The following is a 19783-nucleotide window of genomic DNA, read 5'->3' on the forward strand; positions in this document are numbered from 1 at the left end:
ACATAGGATCAGGTACACAGATGGGCTATAACAGAGGGTACATAGGATCAGGTATACAGATGGGCTATAACAGAGGGTACATAGGATCAGGTATACAGATGGGCTATAACAGAGAGTACACAGATGGGCTATAACAGGGTACATAGGATCAGGTACACAGATGGGCTATAACAGAGGGTACATAGGATCAGGTACATAGATAGGCTATAACAGAGGGTACATAGGATCAGGTACTTAGATGGGCTATAACAGAGGGTACATAGGATCAGGTACACAGATGGGCTATAACAGAGGGTACACAGATGGGCTATAACAGAGGGTACACAGATGGGCTATAACAGAGGGTACACAGGATCAGGTAGTCAGATGGGCCGCTACAGAGGGTACATAGGATCAGGTACACAGATGGGCTATAACAGAGGATACATAGGATCAGGTATACAGATGGGCTATAACAGAGGGTACATAGGATCAGGTACACAGATGCAGATGGGCTATAACAGAGGGTACATAGGATCAGGTACACAGATGGGCTATAACAGAGGGTACATAGGATCAGGTACACAGATGGGCTATAACAGAGGGTACATAGGATCAGGTACACAGATGGGCTATAACAGAGGGTACATAGGATCAGGTACACAGATGGGTTATAACAGAGGGTACATAGGATCAGGTACACAGATGGGCTATAACAGAGGGTACATAGGATCAGGTACACAGATGGGTTATAACAGAGGGTACATAGGATCAGGTACACAGATGGGCTATAACAGAGGGTACATAGGATCAGGTACACAGATGGGCTATAACAGTGGGTACATAGGATCAGATACACAGATGGGCTATAACAGAGGGTACATAGGATCAGGTACACAGATGGGCTATAACAGAGGGTACATAGGATCAGGTACACAGATGGGCTATAACAGAGGGTACATAGGATCAGGTACACAGATAGGTTATAACAGAGGGTACATAGGATCAGGTACACAGATTGGCTATAACAGTGGGTACATAGGATCAGGTACACAGATTGGCTATAACAGAGGGTACATAGGATCAGGTACACAGATAGGTTATAACAGAGGGTACATAGGATCAGGTACACAGATAGGTTATAACAGAGGGTACATAGGATCAGGTACACAAATGGGCTATAACAGAGGGTACATAGGATCAGGTACATAGATGGGCTATAACAGAAGGTACATAGGATCAGGTATACAGATGGGTTATAACAGAGGGTACATTGGATCAGGTACACAGATAGGCTATAACAGAGGGTACACAGGATCAGGTACACAGATGGGCTATAACAGAGGGTACATAGGATCAGGTACACAGATGGGCTATAACAGAGGGTACATAGGATCAGGTACACAGATGGGCTATAACAGAGGGTACATAGGATCAGGTACACAGATGGGCTATAACAGAGGGTACATAGGATCAGGTACTTAGATGGGCTATAACAGAGGGTACATAGGATCAGATACACAGATAGGCTATAACAGAGGGTACATAGGATCAGGTACACAGATGGGCTATAACAGAGGGTACATAGGATCAGGTACACAGATGGGCTATAACAGAGGGTACACAGGATCAGGTATACAGATGGGCTATAACAGAGGGTACATAGGATCAGGTACACAGATAGGCTATAACAGAGGGTACATAGGATCAGATACACAGATGGGCTATAACAGAGGGTACATAGGATCAGGTACACAGATAGGTTATAACAGAGGGTACATAGGATCAGGTACACAGATGGGATATAACAGAGGATACATAGGATCAGGTACACAGATGGGCTATAACAGAGGGTACATAGGATCAGGTACACAGATAGGCTATAACAGAGGGTACATAGGATCAGGTACACAGATGGGCTATAACAGAGGGTACACAGGATCAGGTACATAGATGGGCTATAACAGAGGGTACATAGGATCAGGTACACAGATAGGTTATAACAGAGGGTACATAGGATCAGGTACACAGATGGGCTATAACAGAGGGTACATAGGATCAGGTACATAGATGGGCTATAACAGAGGGTACATAGGATCAGGTACACAGATGGGCTATAACAGAGGGTACATAGGATCAGGTACATAGATGGGCTATAACAGAGGGTACATTGGATCAGGTACACAGATGGGCTATAACAGAGGGTACATTGGATCAGGTACACAGATGGGCTATAACAGAGGGTACATAGGATCAGGTACACAAATGGGCTATAACAGAGGGTACATAGGATCAGGTACATAGATGGGCTATAACAGAGAGTACATAGGATCAGGTAGTCAGATGGGCTATAACAGAGGGTACATAGGATCAGGTACACAGATGGGCTATAACAGAGGGTACATTGGATCAGGTACACAGATGGGCTATAACAGAGGGTACATAGGATCAGGTACATAGATGGGCTATAACAGAGGGTACATAGGATCAGGTACACAGATAGGCTATAACAGAGGGTATATAGGATCAGGTACATAGGATCAGGTACACAGATGGGCTATAACAGAGGGTACATAGGATCAGGTACATAGATAGGCTATAACAGAGGGTACATAGGATCAGGTACATAGATAGGCTATAACAGAGGGTACAAAGGATCAGGTACACAGATGGGCTATAACAGAGGGTACATAGGATCAGGTACACAGATAGACTGTAACAGAGGGTACATAGGATCAGGTACACAGATGGGCTATAACAGAAGGTACATAGGATCAGGTACACAGATGGGCTATAACAGAGGGTACATAGGATCAGGTACACAGATGGGCTATAACAGAGGGTACATAGGATCAGGTATACAGATGGGCTATAACAGAGGGTACATAGGATCAGGTATACAGATGGGCTATAACAGAGAGTACACAGATGGGCTATAACAGGGTACATAGGATCAGGTATACAGATGGGCTATAACAGAGGGTACAAAGGATCAGGTACATAGATAGGCTATAACAGAGGGTACATAGGATCAGGTACTTAGATGGGCTATAACAGAGGGTACATAGGATCAGGTACACAGATGGGCTATAACAGAGGGTACACAGATGGGCTATAACAGAGGGTACACAGATGGGCTATAACAGAGGGTACACAGGATCAGGTAGTCAGATGGGCCGCTACAGAGGGTACATAGGATCAGGTACACAGATGGGCTATAACAGAGGATACATAGGATCAGGTATACAGATGGGCTATAACAGAGGGTACATAGGATCAGGTACACAGATGGGCTATAACAGAGGGTACATAGGATCAGGTACACAGATGGGCTATAACAGAGGGTACATAGGATCAGGTACACAGATGGGCTATAACAGAGGGTACATAGGATCAGGTACACAGATGGGCTATAACAGAGGGTACATAGGATCAGGTACACAGATGGGTTATAACAGAGGGTACATAGGATCAGGTACACAGATGGGCTATAACAGAGGGTACATAGGATCAGGTACACAGATAGGTTATAACAGAGGGTACATAGGATCAGGTACACAGATGGGCTATAACAGAGGGTACATAGGATCAGGTACACAGATGGGCTATAACAGTGGGTACATAGGATCAGATACACAGATGGGCTATAACAGAGGGTACATAGGATCAGGTACACAGATGGGCTATAACAGAGGGTACATAGGATCAGGTACACAGATGGGCTATAACAGAGGGTACATAGGATCAGGTACACAGATAGGTTATAACAGAGGGTACATAGGATCAGGTACACAGATTGGCTATAACAGTGGGTACATAGGATCAGGTACACAGATTGGCTATAACAGAGGGTACATAGGATCAGGTACACAGATAGGTTATAACAGAGGGTACATAGGATCAGGTACACAGATAGGTTATAACAGAGGGTACATAGGATCAGGTACACAAATGGGCTATAACAGAGGGTACATAGGATCAGGTACATAGATGGGCTATAACAGAAGGTACATAGGATCAGGTATACAGATGGGTTATAACAGAGGGTACATTGGATCAGGTACACAGATAGGCTATAACAGAGGGTACACAGGATCAGGTACACAGATGGGCTATAACAGAGGGTACATAGGATCAGGTACACAGATGGGCTATAACAGAGGGTACATAGGATCAGGTACACAGATGGGCTATAACAGAGGGTACATAGGATCAGGTACACAGATGGGCTATAACAGAGGGTACATAGGATCAGGTACTTAGATGGGCTATAACAGAGGGTACATAGGATCAGATACACAGATAGGCTATAACAGAGGGTACATAGGATCAGGTACACAGATGGGCTATAACAGAGGGTACATAGGATCAGGTACACAGATGGGCTATAACAGAGGGTACACAGGATCAGGTACACAGATGGGCTATAACAGAGGGTACATAGGATCAGGTACACAGATAGGCTATAACAGAGGGTACATAGGATCAGATACACAGATGGGCTATAACAGAGGGTACATAGGATCAGGTACACAGATAGGTTATAACAGAGGGTACATAGGATCAGGTACACAGATGGGATATAACAGAGGATACATAGGATCAGGTACACAGATGGGCTATAACAGAGGGTACATAGGATCAGGTACACAGATAGGCTATAACAGAGGGTACATAGGATCAGGTACACAGATGGGCTATAACAGAGGGTACACAGGATCAGGTACATAGATGGGCTATAACAGAGGGTACATAGGATCAGGTACACAGATAGGTTATAACAGAGGGTACATAGGATCAGGTACACAGATGGGCTATAACAGAGGGTACATAGGATCAGGTACATAGATGGGCTATAACAGAGGGTACATAGGATCAGGTACACAGATGGGCTATAACAGAGGGTACATAGGATCAGATACATAGATGGGCTATAACAGAGGGTACATTGGATCAGGTACACAGATGGGCTATAACAGAGGGTACATTGGATCAGGTACACAGATGGGCTATAACAGAGGGTACATAGGATCAGGTACACAAATGGGCTATAACAGAGGGTACATAGGATCAGGTACATAGATGGGCTATAACAGAGAGTACATAGGATCAGGTAGTCAGATGGGCTATAACAGAGGGTACATAGGATCAGGTACACAGATGGGCTATAACAGAGGGTACATTGGATCAGGTACACAGATGGGCTATAACAGAGGGTACATTGGATCAGGTATACAGATTGGCTATAACAGAGGGTACATAGGATCAGGTACATAGATAGGCTATAACAGAGGGTACATAGGATCAGATACATAGATGGGCTATAACAGAGGGTACATTGGATCAGATACATAGATGGGCTATAACAGAGGGTACATAGGATCAGATACATAGATGGGCTATAACAGAGGGTACATTGGATCAGATACACAGATGGGCCGCTACAGAGGTTACATAGGATCAGGTACACAGATGGGCTATAACAGAGGGTACACAGGATCAGGTATACAGATGGGCTATAACAGAGGGTACATAGGATCAGGTACATAGATGGGCTATAACAGAGGGTACATAGGGTCAGGTACACAGATGGGCCATTAAATTACTGACCTTCCATATTTCTAATATTTATATTCTTTTTTTATATTCATGTAATATTTATTATACCCAGTGTTTATAAACATGATTTGTTGTAATTGTCAGCTTTATTTTGTTCCCCAGGCATTAGATACATCAGAGCGTGACCGTGCCCTACAGGATCTGGAGAAGGAAAAGGAGGCGCGACGTCGATGTGAAATGGAGGCTGCTCAGACACGTCTACAGTATCAACTATCAGTGGAGGAGTGCAACCGACTCAAAGCTGAACTGGACAGGGTTACCCAGACAGTGCAATCGCTCAGGTAAAAATGTTATAGAATATTAATCATGATGTTAGGTGTCATCAGTGACCTTGACTTTTTATTAGGTCATCTGACCTGAAAGGTCAGAAGGGTCAGAATGACGTATAGCCATTGTGCTCCGTCAGTCGTGCGCCATCCGCTGTTAAACTTTTACTTTCAAAACGTTACTCCTCCTTAACCCCAAATTGGACTGCTACCAAATTTGATGTGAAACGTCATTGGGGGAGGACAATCATATTTTAACTAAATGAGACTGGTCCTACCCCTGGGGTCAAAAAGGGGAACTTTACTGAAATTTTGCTTTAACACCCTACTCCTTCTGAACTCTTGATTGGATTACCACCAAATTTGGTGTGAAACATCATTAGGGAAGAGCAACCATATGTTATATATCAAATGAGGCTGGTGTGACCCTTGGAGTCAGAGGGGTGGGGGCAGGAAAGGGGAACTTTGGTGAATTTTTGCTTTAAACTCTACTTCTCCTTAACCATTGGTTGGATAACATCCAAATTTGGTATGAAATATCATTGGGGGAGGGAGATCATATTTATATAAATTAGGCTTGTCCGACACCTGTGGCCAATGAGATGAGGCTCCAAAAGGAGAACTATGCTATAATTTTGCTTTAAAACCCTACTCCTCCTAAACTTTTAGGTGGATTACAATCAAATTTGGTTTGAAACATCATGGGATAGGACAATCATACTTTATATAAATGAGGCAGGTCTGACCCCTCCGGACAGAGGGACAGTCATATCACATACACACTTGTGTTAGATCCTCTATTTATAATGGTCCAATTGTCAGATGACCGTTGAGGGCCATGGCCTTCTTGTTTTTGGTGTCACCTTTGACCTTGACTGTTTTGTAGATGTTATCAGTGACCTTGACTTTTTCAGATGTTATCTTTGACCCTGCCTGTATCTTTGTAGGTCCCAGGCGTCCAGTAGCAGTCTACCTCTGACCCAGACTAGTCCTACAAGACAGATCCAGGCCAGACTTAATGGTCAGTTCATGCTTGAGAAAACCATCAAGATCTGGGAGGTGAGATTTCAGATATCAGTAGGATGGGATGTAAAATACATTGAGGAAGTGTTAAGTATATTTGTCAACTTTTATGTTACAATATGGAAGTCGTTTACACAAATATTGGTTGCGTATGACTGCATAAATATAAAACCTATTCATGAATATGTTTGACAGTACATGTATTGATATTTTCTGTGTGCATTCCTATTTTAACATATCATTGCAAATCAATTTTGAAAATATTGAGCTTGCCAGCTCTCCCAGGTTTCTTATTTACATGTAGAATAAAAACATTTTGTTTTTTTAGGCGGGTAACTGTCGTGTAATGGACTATAGCTCCTCTCTGGCCACACTGGTTGTGTCTCAGCCCTCGGCCAGCCCACTGTTCCCCGGGTTTGGCATCAAGAAGGTTGGTGTATCTTAAATTACTCTTTGTAAACTAGGTCAGTCATTACTAGTTAGGTAACAAGGTCAGTCGTTACTAGTTAGGTAACATGTCCATAATTGATTTGTGTTTTCTTTGGCATCAAAATAAATCAGTTAAACTAATTATAATCTATATAGATAGATAATGAATAGATGTTAGAGAGATGATTCAAGTATACAATTTAATATATGAAGGAGATGATCAAGTTGTCGCAGAAATACCTACGCATGTTTTTAGGTCATCGTTGCTGCCGCCCTCATGGTTGTGGAGCTCTGCTCCTTTTACAGAATTAATGTCAGCCTCAGTAAACCCTAGTCTGATGTGACAATAATGCTGTCAATATCAAGATATTATTTAACTGAAAACCATTCACTGGCCTACACACGATCTATAGAGTGCATGGGGTGGTGTGTGACCAAGATTATGAAACTTGCCTGTGTCACGCTTCAATGACTCTGACTACCTCGTATTAGGTGGGTTTAAAACAACACAGTGTTCAAGGGACTCAGGCATGTTTGTGTGTTACCCAGGTTTTTGTTGTAACCGATTTATATTAAGTGGATAAACATTATAAGAATAATGAATACGGTTTACACAGGATTTAGTTTTCGTTCGTATTAAGCAAGTTTTTGTATTTTCAGAGTTTGTATTATAATTGGGTCGGACTGTATACATATTCGGGACATCATCATATCAACTGATGTTAACTTTGTGATCTGAATATATAGGCATCACTTTAAAACAATATAGTAGCTAGTTCTACACAGTGCAGGAATTAAATACTTTGTTATATGCCAGGTCAGTATGATGGACTTCAAGACATGTCAGTATTTGACTCTCCACACCAAGGCTATCCGTGATGTCTGCTTTCATCCTCTGGTGGACGATGGCATGCTGCTTAGTGCATCAATGGACAAAACTGTCAAGATGACAAGTGTCATCAGTAATGCTGTTGTTCAATCGTAAGTTAAAGTTAGCAGGTGTCAATGTTAATTCTGTTACTATGTCATGAGATTCCCATTAAAGGTTATAAATGACGAAGGTCATTATTAATGTTTTTGAATCATAAGTTTATTGTTAAATTGAGAAGTGTAATCATTAATCTTGTTTTTCAATTGTACATTTATTATTAAGTTGAGAAGTGTGTAATGCTGTTCTTCTTTTGTAAATGACAAAGTGTCATCAGTTTTAATGTTATTAGATGATAAATGTTAAAACTATTGTTTATACAGCGATAACGTGACAACTTTCTGATACTAGGTACGAGACACCACAGCCTGTGTGGAGCTGTGTATGGAATACTGATGATCGCAACTACTTCTTCTCTGGTCAGAGTAACGGCACTGTTCTGGAGTTTGATATCAGAAATACTGCAGAATATCTCAGGGAACTTAACACTGAAGGTCATAGGTCACCAGTCGTGTCCCTGGAGTACATCCCGAGGGACTCACAGGCAATCTTCAGGTAACTCCACCCACAGATAATTTACAATTCCCTCTCATAGAGAGAACATCATTACTTCCAATCAGGAAATAGAACACCACTATGATGATAATCAATCTTGGTCCAATAGTCCTGTGGGGCTTTATCTTTTAAATCCTATTTCATATACATTTTAATTGTAGTAGATATAATTAATAGTAGATTTTTCCATTGTCAGATATGAATTTAAAGCAAAATGAAAATTGACGAATCTAGATTTTGCTATTACATGATTTCACAGAAAAAAAGGAATGAATTAGAATGTAAATTGTTTATGAGAAGTTATACCGTCGATTTGTGTTCCAGACCTGGTGGTATACTGGTAGGACAGTTGGCCCAGGTCAGTTTTTATGAGCGTAAGTCAGACGATCAGTACAGGCTACATATGCTTCCCCTGGATGGTGAGTAGGTTTCTAGATCAACAAAGTTGATACAGTTAAAATGTCATGTACCGACTTAAGTCTGTGATTAACACTTTGAAAGTCTTCTCAATGTCTATACTGTATCAGGTAGCATCACCTGTCAGGTATTTTCAGGGTAGTTTTCAAAACCATAAAATCATTTTTAAATCTAATAGCCTTCAAATCCTTTTGCTAATTAATTGTACTAATTGATTGATATGTTGTAGGGACCTAGTCTAGTCTGTATGTTGTTATTGTTGTAGGGATCTTGTCTGTATGCTGTGATTGTTGTAAGGACCTTGTCTGTATGTTGTGGTTGTTATTGTAGGGGCCTTGTCTGTATGTTGTGATTGTTGTAGGGACCTTGTCTGTATGTTGTGATTGTTATTGTAGGGGCCTTGTCTGTATGTTGTTATTGTTGTAGAGACCTTGTCTAGTCTGTATGTTGTGATTGTTGTAGGGACCTTGTCTGTATGTTGTGATTGTTGTAGGGACCTAGTCTGTATGTTGTGATTGTTGTAGTGACCTTGTCTGTATGTTGTGATTGTTGTAGGGACCTTGTCTGTATGTTGTGATTGTTGTAGGGACCTTGTCTGTATGTTGTGATTGTTGTAGTGACCTTGTCTGTATGTTGTGATTGTTGTAGTGACCTTGTCTGTATGTTGTGATTGTTGTAGGGACCTTGTCTGTATGTTGTGATTGTTGTAGGGACCTTGTCTAGTCTGTATGTTGTGATTGTTGTAGGGACCTAGTCTGTATGTTGTGATTGTTGTAGAGACCTTGTCTGTATGTTGTGATTGTTGTAGAGACCTTGTCTGTATGTTGTGATTGTTGTAGGGACCTAGTCTGTATGTTGTGATTGTTGTAGGGACCTAGTCTGTATGTTGTGATTGTTGTAGAGACCTTGTCTGTATGTTGTGATTGTTGTAGTGACCTTGTCTGTATGTTGTGATTGTTGTAGGGACCTAGTCTGTATGTTGTGATTGTTGTAGAGACCTTGTCTAGTCTGTATGTTGTGATTGTTGTAGGGACCAAGTCTGTATGTTGTGATTGTTGTAGGGACCTTGTCTGTATGTTGTGATTGTTGTAGGGACCTTGTCTGTATGTTGTGATTGTTGTAGGGACCTTGTCTGTATGTTGTGATTGTTGTAGGGACCTTGTCTGTATGTTGTGATTGTTGTAGTGACCTAGTCTGTATGTTGTGATTGTTGTAGGGACCTAGTCTGTATGTTGTGATTGTTGTAGGGACCTTGTCTGTATGTTGTGATTGTTGTAGGGACCTTGTCTGTATGTTGTGATTGTTGTAGGGACCTTGTCTGTATGTTGTGATTGTTGTAGGGACCTTGTCTAGTCTGTATGTTGTGATTGTTGTAGGGACCTTGTCTGTATGTTGTGATTGTTGTAGGGACCTTGTCTAGTCTGTATGTTGTGATTGTTGTAGGGACCTAGTCTGTATGTTGTGATTGTTGTAGTGACCTTGTCTGTATGTTGTGATTGTTGTAGGGACCTAGTCTGTATGTTGTGATTGTTGTAGGGACCTTGTCTGTATGTTGTGATTGCTGTAGGGACCTTGTCTGTATGTTGTTATTGTTGTAGTGACCTTGTCTGTATGTTGTTATTGTTGTAGGGACCTTGTCTGTATGTTGTTATTGTTGTAGAGACCTTGTCTGTATGTTGTGATTGTTGTAGTGACCTTGTCTGTATGTTGTGATTGTTGTAGTGACCTTGTCTGTATGTTGTGATTGTTGTAGGGACCTTGTCTGTATGTTGTGATTGTTGTAGAGACCTTGTCTGTATGTTGTGATTGTTGTAGAGACCTTGTCTGTATGTTGTGATTGTTGTAGGGACCTAGTCTGTATGTTGTTATTGTTGTAGGGACCCTGTCTAGTCTGTATGTTGTGATTGTTGTAGGGACCTTGTCTGTATGTTGTTATTGTTGTAGAGACCTTGTCTGTATGTTGTAATTGTTGTAGGGACCTTGTCTGTATGTTGTGGTTGTTGTAGTGACCTTGTCTGTATGTTGTGATTGTTGTAGGGACCTTGTCTGTATGTTGTGATTGTTGTAGGGACCTTGTCTGTATGTTGTGATTGTTGTAGTGACCTTGTCTGTATGTTGTGATTGTTGTAGTGACCTTGTCTGTATGTTGTGATTGTTGTAGGGACCTTGTCTGTATGTTGTGATTGTTGTAGGGACCTTGTCTGTATGTTGTGATTGTTGTAGGGACCTTGTCTGTATGTTGTGATTGTTGTAGGGACCTTGTCTAGTCTGTATGTTGTGATTGTTGTAAGGACCTTGTCTGTATGTTGTGATTGTTGTAGGGACCTTGTCTAGTCTGTATGTTGTGATTGTTGTAAGGACCTTGTCTGTATGTTGTTATTGTTGTAGGTACCTTGTCTAGTCTGTATGTTGTGATTGTTGTGGGGACCTTGTCTGTATGTTGTGATTGTTGTAGGGACCTTGTCTAGTCTGTATGTTGTGATTGTTGTAAGGACCTTGTCTGTATGTTGTTATTGTTGTAGGTACCTTGTCTAGTCTGTATGTTGTGATTGTTGTAGGGACCTTGTCTGTATGTTGTGATTGTTGTAGGGACCTTGTCTGTATGTTGTGATTGTTGTAGGGACCTTGTCTAGTCTGTATGTTGTGATTGTTGTAAGGACCTTGTCTGTATGTTGTTATTGTTGTAGGTACCTTGTCTAGTCTGTATGTTGTGATTGTTGTGGGGACCTTGTCTGTATGTTGTGATTGTTGTAGAGACCTTGTCTAGTCTGTATGTTGTGATTGTTGTGGGGACCTTGTCTGTATGTTGTGATTGTTGTAGGGACCTAGTCTGTATGTTGTGATTGTTGTAGGGACCTTGTCTGTATGTTGTGATTGCTGTAGGGACCTTGTCTGTATGTTGTTATTGTTGTAGTGACCTTGTCTGTATGTTGTTATTGTTGTAGGGACCTTGTCTGTATGTTGTTATTGTTGTAGAGACCTTGTCTGTATGTTGTGATTGTTGTAGGGACCTTGTCTGTATGTTGTGATTGTTGTAGGGATCTTGTCTGTATGTTGTGATTGTTGTAGAGACCTTGTCTAGTCTGTATGTTGTGATTGTTGTGGGGACCTTGTCTGTATGTTGTGGTTGTTGTAGGGACCTAGTCTGTATGTTGTGATTGTTGTAGGGACCTAGTCTGTATGTTGTGATTGTTGTAGGGATCTAGTCTGTATGTTGTGATTGTTGTAGGGACCTTGTCTGTATGTTGTTATTGTTGTAGGGACCTTGTCTGTATGTTGTGATTGTTGTAGGGACCTTGTCTGTATGTTGTTATTGTTGTAGGGACCTTGTCTGTATGTTGTGATTGTTGTAGGGACCTTGTCTGTATGTTGTGATTGTTGTAGGGACCTTGTCTGTATGTTGTGATTGTTGTAGAGACCTTGTCTGTATGTTGTGATTGTTGTAGGGACCTTGTCTGTATGTTGTGATTGTTGTAGGGATCTTGTCTGTATGTTGTGATTGTTGTAGGGACCTTGTCTGTATGTTGTGATTGTTGTAGAGACCTTGTCTGTATGTTGTGATTGTTGTAGGGACCTTGTCTGTATGTTGTGATTGTTGTATTGACCTTGTCTGTATGTTGTGATTGTTGTAGGGACCTTGTCTGTATGTTGTGATTGTTGTAGGGACCTTGTCTGTATGTTGTTATTGTTGTAGAGACCTTGTCTGTATGTTGTAATTGTTGTAGGGACCTTGTCTGTATGTTGTGGTTGTTGTAGGGACCTTGTCTGTATGTTGTGATTGTTGTAGGGACCTTGTCTGTATGTTGTGATTGTTATTGTAGGGACCTTGTCTGTATGTTGTTATTGTTGTAGGGACCTTGTCTGTATGTTGTTATTGTTGTAGGGACCTTGTCTGTATGTTGTGATTGTTGTAGGGACCTTGTCTATATGTTGTTATTGTTGTAGGGACCTTGTCTGTATGATGTGATTGTTGTAGGGACCTTGTCTAGTCTGTATGTTGTGATTGTTGTAGGGACCTAGTCTGTATGTTGTGATTGTTGTAGTGACCTAGTCTAGTCTGTATGTTGTGATTGTTGTAGGGACCTAGTCTGTATGTTGTGATTGTTGTAGGGACCTAGTCTGTATGTTGTTATTGTTGTAGGGACCTTGTCTGTATGTTGTGGTTGTTGTAGGGACCTTGTCTGTATGTTGTTATTGTTGTAGTGACCTTGTCTGTATGTTGTGGTTGTTGTAGGGATCTTGTCTGTATGTTGTGATTGTTGTAGGGACCTTGTCTGTATGTTGTTATTGTTGTAGAGACCTAGTCTAGTCTGTATGTTGTGATTGTTGTAGAGACCTAGTCTAGTCTGTATGTTATTGTTGTAGGGATCTTGTCTGTATGTTGTGATTGTTGTGGAGACCTTGTCTGTATGTTGTGATTGTTGTAGAGACCTTGTCTGTATGTTGTGATTGTTGTGGGGACCCTGTCTAGTCTGTATGTTGTGATTGTTGTAGGGACCTAGTCTGTATGTTGTGATTGTTGTAGGGACCTTGTCTGTATGTTGTGATTGTTGTAGGGACCTTGTCTGTATGTTGTGGTTGTTGTAGTGACCTTGTCTGTATGTTGTGATTGTTGTAGTGACCTAGTCTAGTCTGTATGTTGTGATTGTTGTGGGGACCTTGTCTGTATGTTGTGATTGTTGTAGAGACCTTGTCTAGTCTGTATGTTGTGATTGTTGTGGGGACCTTGTCTGTATGTTGTGATTGTTGTAGAGACCTTGTCTGTATGTTGTGATTGTTGTAGGGACCTTGTCTGTATGTTGTGATTGTTGTAGGGACCTTGTCTGTATGTTGTGATTGTTGTAGGGACCTTGTCTGTATGTTGTGATTGTTGTAGGGACCTTGTCTGTATGTTGTGATTGTTGTAGAGACCTTGTCTAGTCTGTATGTTGTGATTGTTGTAGGGACCTTGTCTGTATGTTGTGATTGTTGTAGTGACCTTGTCTGTATGTTGTGATTGTTGTAGAGACCTTGTCTGTATGTTGTTATTGTTGTAGAGACCTTGTCTGTATGTTGTGATTGTTGTAGAGACCTTGTCTGTATGTTGTTATTGTTGTAGAGACCTTGTCTAGTCTGTATGTTGTGATTGTTGTAGGGACCTTGTCTGTATGTTGTGATTGTTGTAGAGACCTTGTCTGTATGTTGTGATTGTTGTAAGGACCTTGTCTGTATGTTGTTATTGTTGTAGGTACCTTGTCTAGTCTGTATGTTGTGATTGTTGTAGTGACCTAGTCTAGTCTGTATGTTGTGATTGTTGTGGGGACCTTGTCTGTATGTTGTGATTGTTGTAGAGACCTTGTCTAGTCTGTATGTTGTGATTGTTGTGGGGACCTTGTCTGTATGTTGTGATTGTTGTAGAGACCTTGTCTGTATGTTGTGATTGTTGTAGGGACCTTGTCTGTATGTTGTGATTGTTGTAGAGACCTTGTCTGTATGTTGTTATTGTTGTAGAGACCTTGTCTGTATGTTGTGATTGTTGTAGAGACCTTGTCTGTATGTTGTTATTGTTGTAGAGACCTTGTCTAGTCTGTATGTTGTGATTGTTGTAGGGACCTTGTCTGTATGTTGTGATTGTTGTAGGGACCTAGTCTGTATGTTGTGATTGTTGTAGAGACCTTGTCTGTATGTTATGATTGTTGTAGGGACCTTGTCTAGTCTGTATGTTGTGATTGTTGTAGGGACCTAGTCTGTATGTTGTGATTGTTGTAGAGACCTTGTCTGTATGTTATGATTGTTGTAGGGACCTTGTCTAGTCTGTATGTTATGATTGTTGTAGGGACCTTGTCTGTATGTTGTGATGGTTGTAGGGACCTTGTCTGTATGTTGTGATTGTTGTAGGGACCTAGTCTGTATGTTGTGATTGTTGTAGGGATCTTGTCTGTATGTTGTGATTGTTGTAGGGACCTTGTCTGTATGTTGTGATTGTTGTAGAGACCTTGTCTGTATGTTGTGATTGTTGTAGGGACCTTGTCTGTATGTTGTGATTGTTGTAGGGACCTTGTCTGTATGTTGTGATTGTTGTAGGGACCTTGTCTGTATGTTGTGATTGTTGTAGGGACCTTGTCTGTATGTTGTTATTGTTGTAGAGACCTTGTCTGTATGTTGTAATTGTTGTAGGGACCTTGTCTGTATGTTGTGGTTGTTGTAGGGACCTTGTCTGTATGTTGTGATTGTTGTAGGGACCTTGTCTGTATGTTGTGATTGTTATTGTAGGGACCTTGTCTGTATGTTGTTATTGTTGTAGGGACCTTGTCTGTATGTTGTTATTGTTGTAGGGACCTTGTCTGTATGTTGTGATTGTTGTAGGGACCTTGTCTATATGTTGTTATTGTTGTAGGGACCTTGTCTGTATGATGTGATTGTTGTAGGGACCTTGTCTAGTCTGTATGTTGTGATTGTTGTAGGGACCTAGTCTGTATGTTGTGATTGTTGTAGTGACCTAGTCTAGTCTGTATGTTGTGATTGTTGTAGGGACCTAGTCTGTATGTTGTGATTGTTGTAGGGACCTAGTCTGTATGTTGTTATTGTTGTAGGGACCTTGTCTGTATGTTGTGGTTGTTGTAGGGACCTTGTCTGTATGTTGTTATTGTTGTAGTGACCTTGTCTGTATGTTGTGGTTGTTGTAGGGATCTTGTCTGTATGTTGTGATTGTTGTAGGGACCTTGTCTGTATGTTGTTATTGTTGTAGAGACCTAGTCTAGTCTGTATGTTGTGATTGTTGTAGAGACCTAGTCTAGTCTGTATGTTATTGTTGTAGGGATCTTGTCTGTATGTTGTGATTGTTGTGGAGACCTTGTCTGTATGTTGTGATTGTTGTAGGGACCTTGTCTGTATGTTGTGATTGTTGTAGGGACCTTGTCTGTATGTTGTGGTTGTTGTAGTGACCTTGTCTGTATGTTGTGATTGTTGTAGTGACCTAGTCTAGTCTGTATGTTGTGATTGTTGTGGGGACCTTGTCTGTATGTTGTGATTGTTGTAGAGACCTTGTCTAGTCTGTATGTTGTGATTGTTGTGGGGACCTTGTCTGTATGTTGTGATTGTTGTAGAGACCTTGTCTGTATGTTGTGATTGTTGTAGGGACCTTGTCTGTATGTTGTGATTGTTGTAGGGACCTTGTCTGTATGTTGTGATTGTTGTAGGGACCTTGTCTGTATGTTGTGATTGTTGTAGGGACCTTGTCTGTATGTTGTGATTGTTGTAGAGACCTTGTCTAGTCTGTATGTTGTGATTGTTGTAGGGACCTTGTCTGTATGTTGTGATTGTTGTAGTGACCTTGTCTGTATGTTGTGATTGTTGTAGAGACCTTGTCTGTATGTTGTTATTGTTGTAGAGACCTTGTCTGTATGTTGTGATTGTTGTAGAGACCTTGTCTGTATGTTGTTATTGTTGTAGAGACCTTGTCTAGTCTGTATGTTGTGATTGTTGTAGGGACCTTGTCTGTATGTTGTGATTGTTGTAGAGACCTTGTCTGTATGTTGTGATTGTTGTAAGGACCTTGTCTGTATGTTGTTATTGTTGTAGGTACCTTGTCTAGTCTGTATGTTGTGATTGTTGTAGTGACCTAGTCTAGTCTGTATGTTGTGATTGTTGTGGGGACCTTGTCTGTATGTTGTGATTGTTGTAGAGACCTTGTCTAGTCTGTATGTTGTGATTGTTGTGGGGACCTTGTCTGTATGTTGTGATTGTTGTAGAGACCTTGTCTGTATGTTGTGATTGTTGTAGGGACCTTGTCTGTATGTTGTGATTGTTGTAGAGACCTTGTCTGTATGTTGTTATTGTTGTAGAGACCTTGTCTGTATGTTGTGATTGTTGTAGAGACCTTGTCTGTATGTTGTTATTGTTGTAGAGACCTTGTCTAGTCTGTATGTTGTGATTGTTGTAGGGACCTTGTCTGTATGTTGTGATTGTTGTAGGGACCTAGTCTGTATGTTGTGATTGTTGTAGAGACCTTGTCTGTATGTTATGATTGTTGTAGGGACCTTGTCTAGTCTGTATGTTGTGATTGTTGTAGGGACCTAGTCTGTATGTTGTGATTGTTGTAGAGACCTTGTCTGTATGTTATGATTGTTGTAGGGACCTTGTCTAGTCTGTATGTTATGATTGTTGTAGGGACCTTGTCTGTATGTTGTGATGGTTGTAGGGACCTTGTCTGTATGTTGTGATTGTTGTAGGGACCTAGTCTGTATGTTGTGATTGTTGTAGGGACCTAGTCTGTATGTTGTGATTGTTGTAGTGACCTAGTCTAGTCTGTATGTTATGATTGTTGTAGGGACCTAGTCTGTATGTTGTGATTGTTGTAGGGACCTAGTCTGTATGTTGTTATTGTTGTAGGGACCTTGTCTGTATGTTGTGATTGTTGTAGGGACCTAGTCTGTATGTTGTGATTGTTGTAGGGACCTAGTCTGTATGTTGTGATTGTTGTAGAGACCTTGTCTGTATGTTGTGATTGTTGTAGTGACCTTGTCTGTATGTTGTGATTGTTGTAGGGACCTAGTCTGTATGTTGTGATTGTTGTAGAGACCTTGTCTAGTCTGTATGTTGTGATTGTTGTAGGGACCAAGTCTGTATGTTGTGATTGTTGTAGGGACCTTGTCTGTATGTTGTGATTGTTGTAGGGACCTTGTCTGTATGTTGTGATTGTTGTAGGGACCTTGTCTGTATGTTGTGATTGTTGTAGGGACCTTGTCTGTATGTTGTGATTGTTGTAGTGACCTAGTCTGTATGTTGTGATTGTTGTAGGGACCTAGTCTGTATGTTGTGATTGTTGTAGGGACCTTGTCTGTATGTTGTGATTGTTGTAGGGACCTTGTCTGTATGTTGTGATTGTTGTAGGGACCTTGTCTGTATGTTGTGATTGTTGTAGGGACCTTGTCTAGTCTGTATGTTGTGATTGTTGTAGGGACCTTGTCTGTATGTTGTGATTGTTGTAGGGACCTTGTCTAGTCTGTATGTTGTGATTGTTGTAGGGACCTAGTCTGTATGTTGTGATTGTTGTAGTGACCTTGTCTGTATGTTGTGATTGTTGTAGGGACCTAGTCTGTATGTTGTGATTGTTGTAGGGACCTTGTCTGTATGTTGTGATTGCTGTAGGGACCTTGTCTGTATGTTGTTATTGTTGTAGTGACCTTGTCTGTATGTTGTTATTGTTGTAGGGACCTTGTCTGTATGTTGTGATTGTTGTAGAGACCTTGTCTGTATGTTGTGATTGTTGTAGTGACCTTGTCTGTATGTTGTGATTGTTTGTAGAGACCTTGTCTGTATGTTGTGATTGTTGTAGGGACCTAGTCTGTATGTTGTTATTGTTGTAGGGACCCTGTCTAGTCTGTATGTTGTGATTGTTGTAGGGACCTTGTCTGTATGTTGTTATTGTTGTAGAGACCTTGTCTGTATGTTGTAATTGTTGTAGGGACCTTGTCTGTATGTTGTGGTTGTTGTAGTGACCTTGTCTGTATGTTGTGATTGTTGTAGGGACCTTGTCTGTATGTTGTGATTGTTGTAGGGACCTTGTCTGTATGTTGTGATTGTTGTAGTGACCTTGTCTGTATGTTGTGATTGTTGTAGTGACCTTGTCTGTATGTTGTGATTGTTGTAGGGACCTAGTCTGTATGTTGTGATTGTTGTAGGGACCTTGTCTGTATGTTGTGATTGTTGTAGGGACCTTGTCTGTATGTTGTGATTGTTGTAGGGACCTTGTCTGTATGTTGTGATTGTTGTAGGGACCTTGTCTAGTCTGTATGTTGTGATTGTTGTAAGGACCTTGTCTGTATGTTGTTATTGTTGTAGGGACCTTGTCTGTATGTTGTGATTGTTGTAGGGACCTTGTCTGTATGTTGTGATTGTTGTAGGGACCTTGTCTGTATGTTGTGATTGTTGTAGGGACCTTGTCTGTATGTTGTGATTGTTGTAGAGACCTTGTCTAGTCTGTATGTTGTGATTGTTGTGGGGACCTTGTCTGTATGTTGTGATTGTTGTAGGGACCTAGTCTGTATGTTGTGATTGTTGTAGGGACCTTGTCTGTATGTTGTGATTGCTGTAGGGACCTTGTCTGTATGTTGTTATTGTTGTAGTGACCTTGTCTGTATGTTGTTATTGTTGTAGTGACCTTGTCTGTATGTTGTTATTGTTGTAGGGACCTTGTCTGTATGTTGTTATTGTTGTAGAGACCTTGTCTGTATGTTGTGATTGTTGTAGTGACCTTGTCTGTATGTTGTGATTGTTGTAGAGACCTTGTCTGTATGTTGTGATTGTTGTAGGGACCTAGTCTGTATGTTGTTATTGTTGTAGGGACCCTGTCTAGTCTGTATGTTGTGATTGTTGTAGGGACCTTGTCTGTATGTTGTTATTGTTGTAGAGACCTTGTCTGTATGTTGTAATTGTTGTAGGGACCTTGTCTGTATGTTGTGGTTGTTGTAGTGACCTTGTCTGTATGTTGTGATTGTTGTAGGGACCTTGTCTGTATGTTGTGATTGTTGTAGGGACCTTGTCTGTATGTTGCGATTGTTGTAGTGACCTTGTCTGTATGTTGTGA

The 19783-nt window shown here is 41.0% G+C and overlaps 1 protein-coding gene across 2 annotated transcripts in view; it reads left to right on the forward strand.

Moving 5' to 3' along the window:
* Positions 1-19783, forward strand: part of LOC117336069 (E3 ubiquitin-protein ligase RFWD3-like) — a 39469-nt gene that overhangs the window by 8676 nt on the left and 11010 nt on the right. For both annotated transcript variants that reach the window (XM_033896432.1, XM_033896433.1), the window contains exons 7-12: positions 5701-5879; positions 6812-6923; positions 7216-7317; positions 8134-8297; positions 8596-8799; positions 9124-9218. In XM_033896432.1, coding sequence (XP_033752323.1) covers positions 5701-5879; positions 6812-6923; positions 7216-7317; positions 8134-8297; positions 8596-8799; positions 9124-9218 — 856 coding nt within the window. The remainder of the gene's footprint in view (positions 1-5700; positions 5880-6811; positions 6924-7215; positions 7318-8133; positions 8298-8595; positions 8800-9123; positions 9219-19783) is intronic.

The sequence above is a fragment of the Pecten maximus genome, chromosome 10 (genome assembly GCF_902652985.1).
Source record: "Pecten maximus chromosome 10, xPecMax1.1, whole genome shotgun sequence".
Classification (NCBI taxonomy): Eukaryota; Metazoa; Mollusca; class Bivalvia; order Pectinida; family Pectinidae; genus Pecten; species Pecten maximus.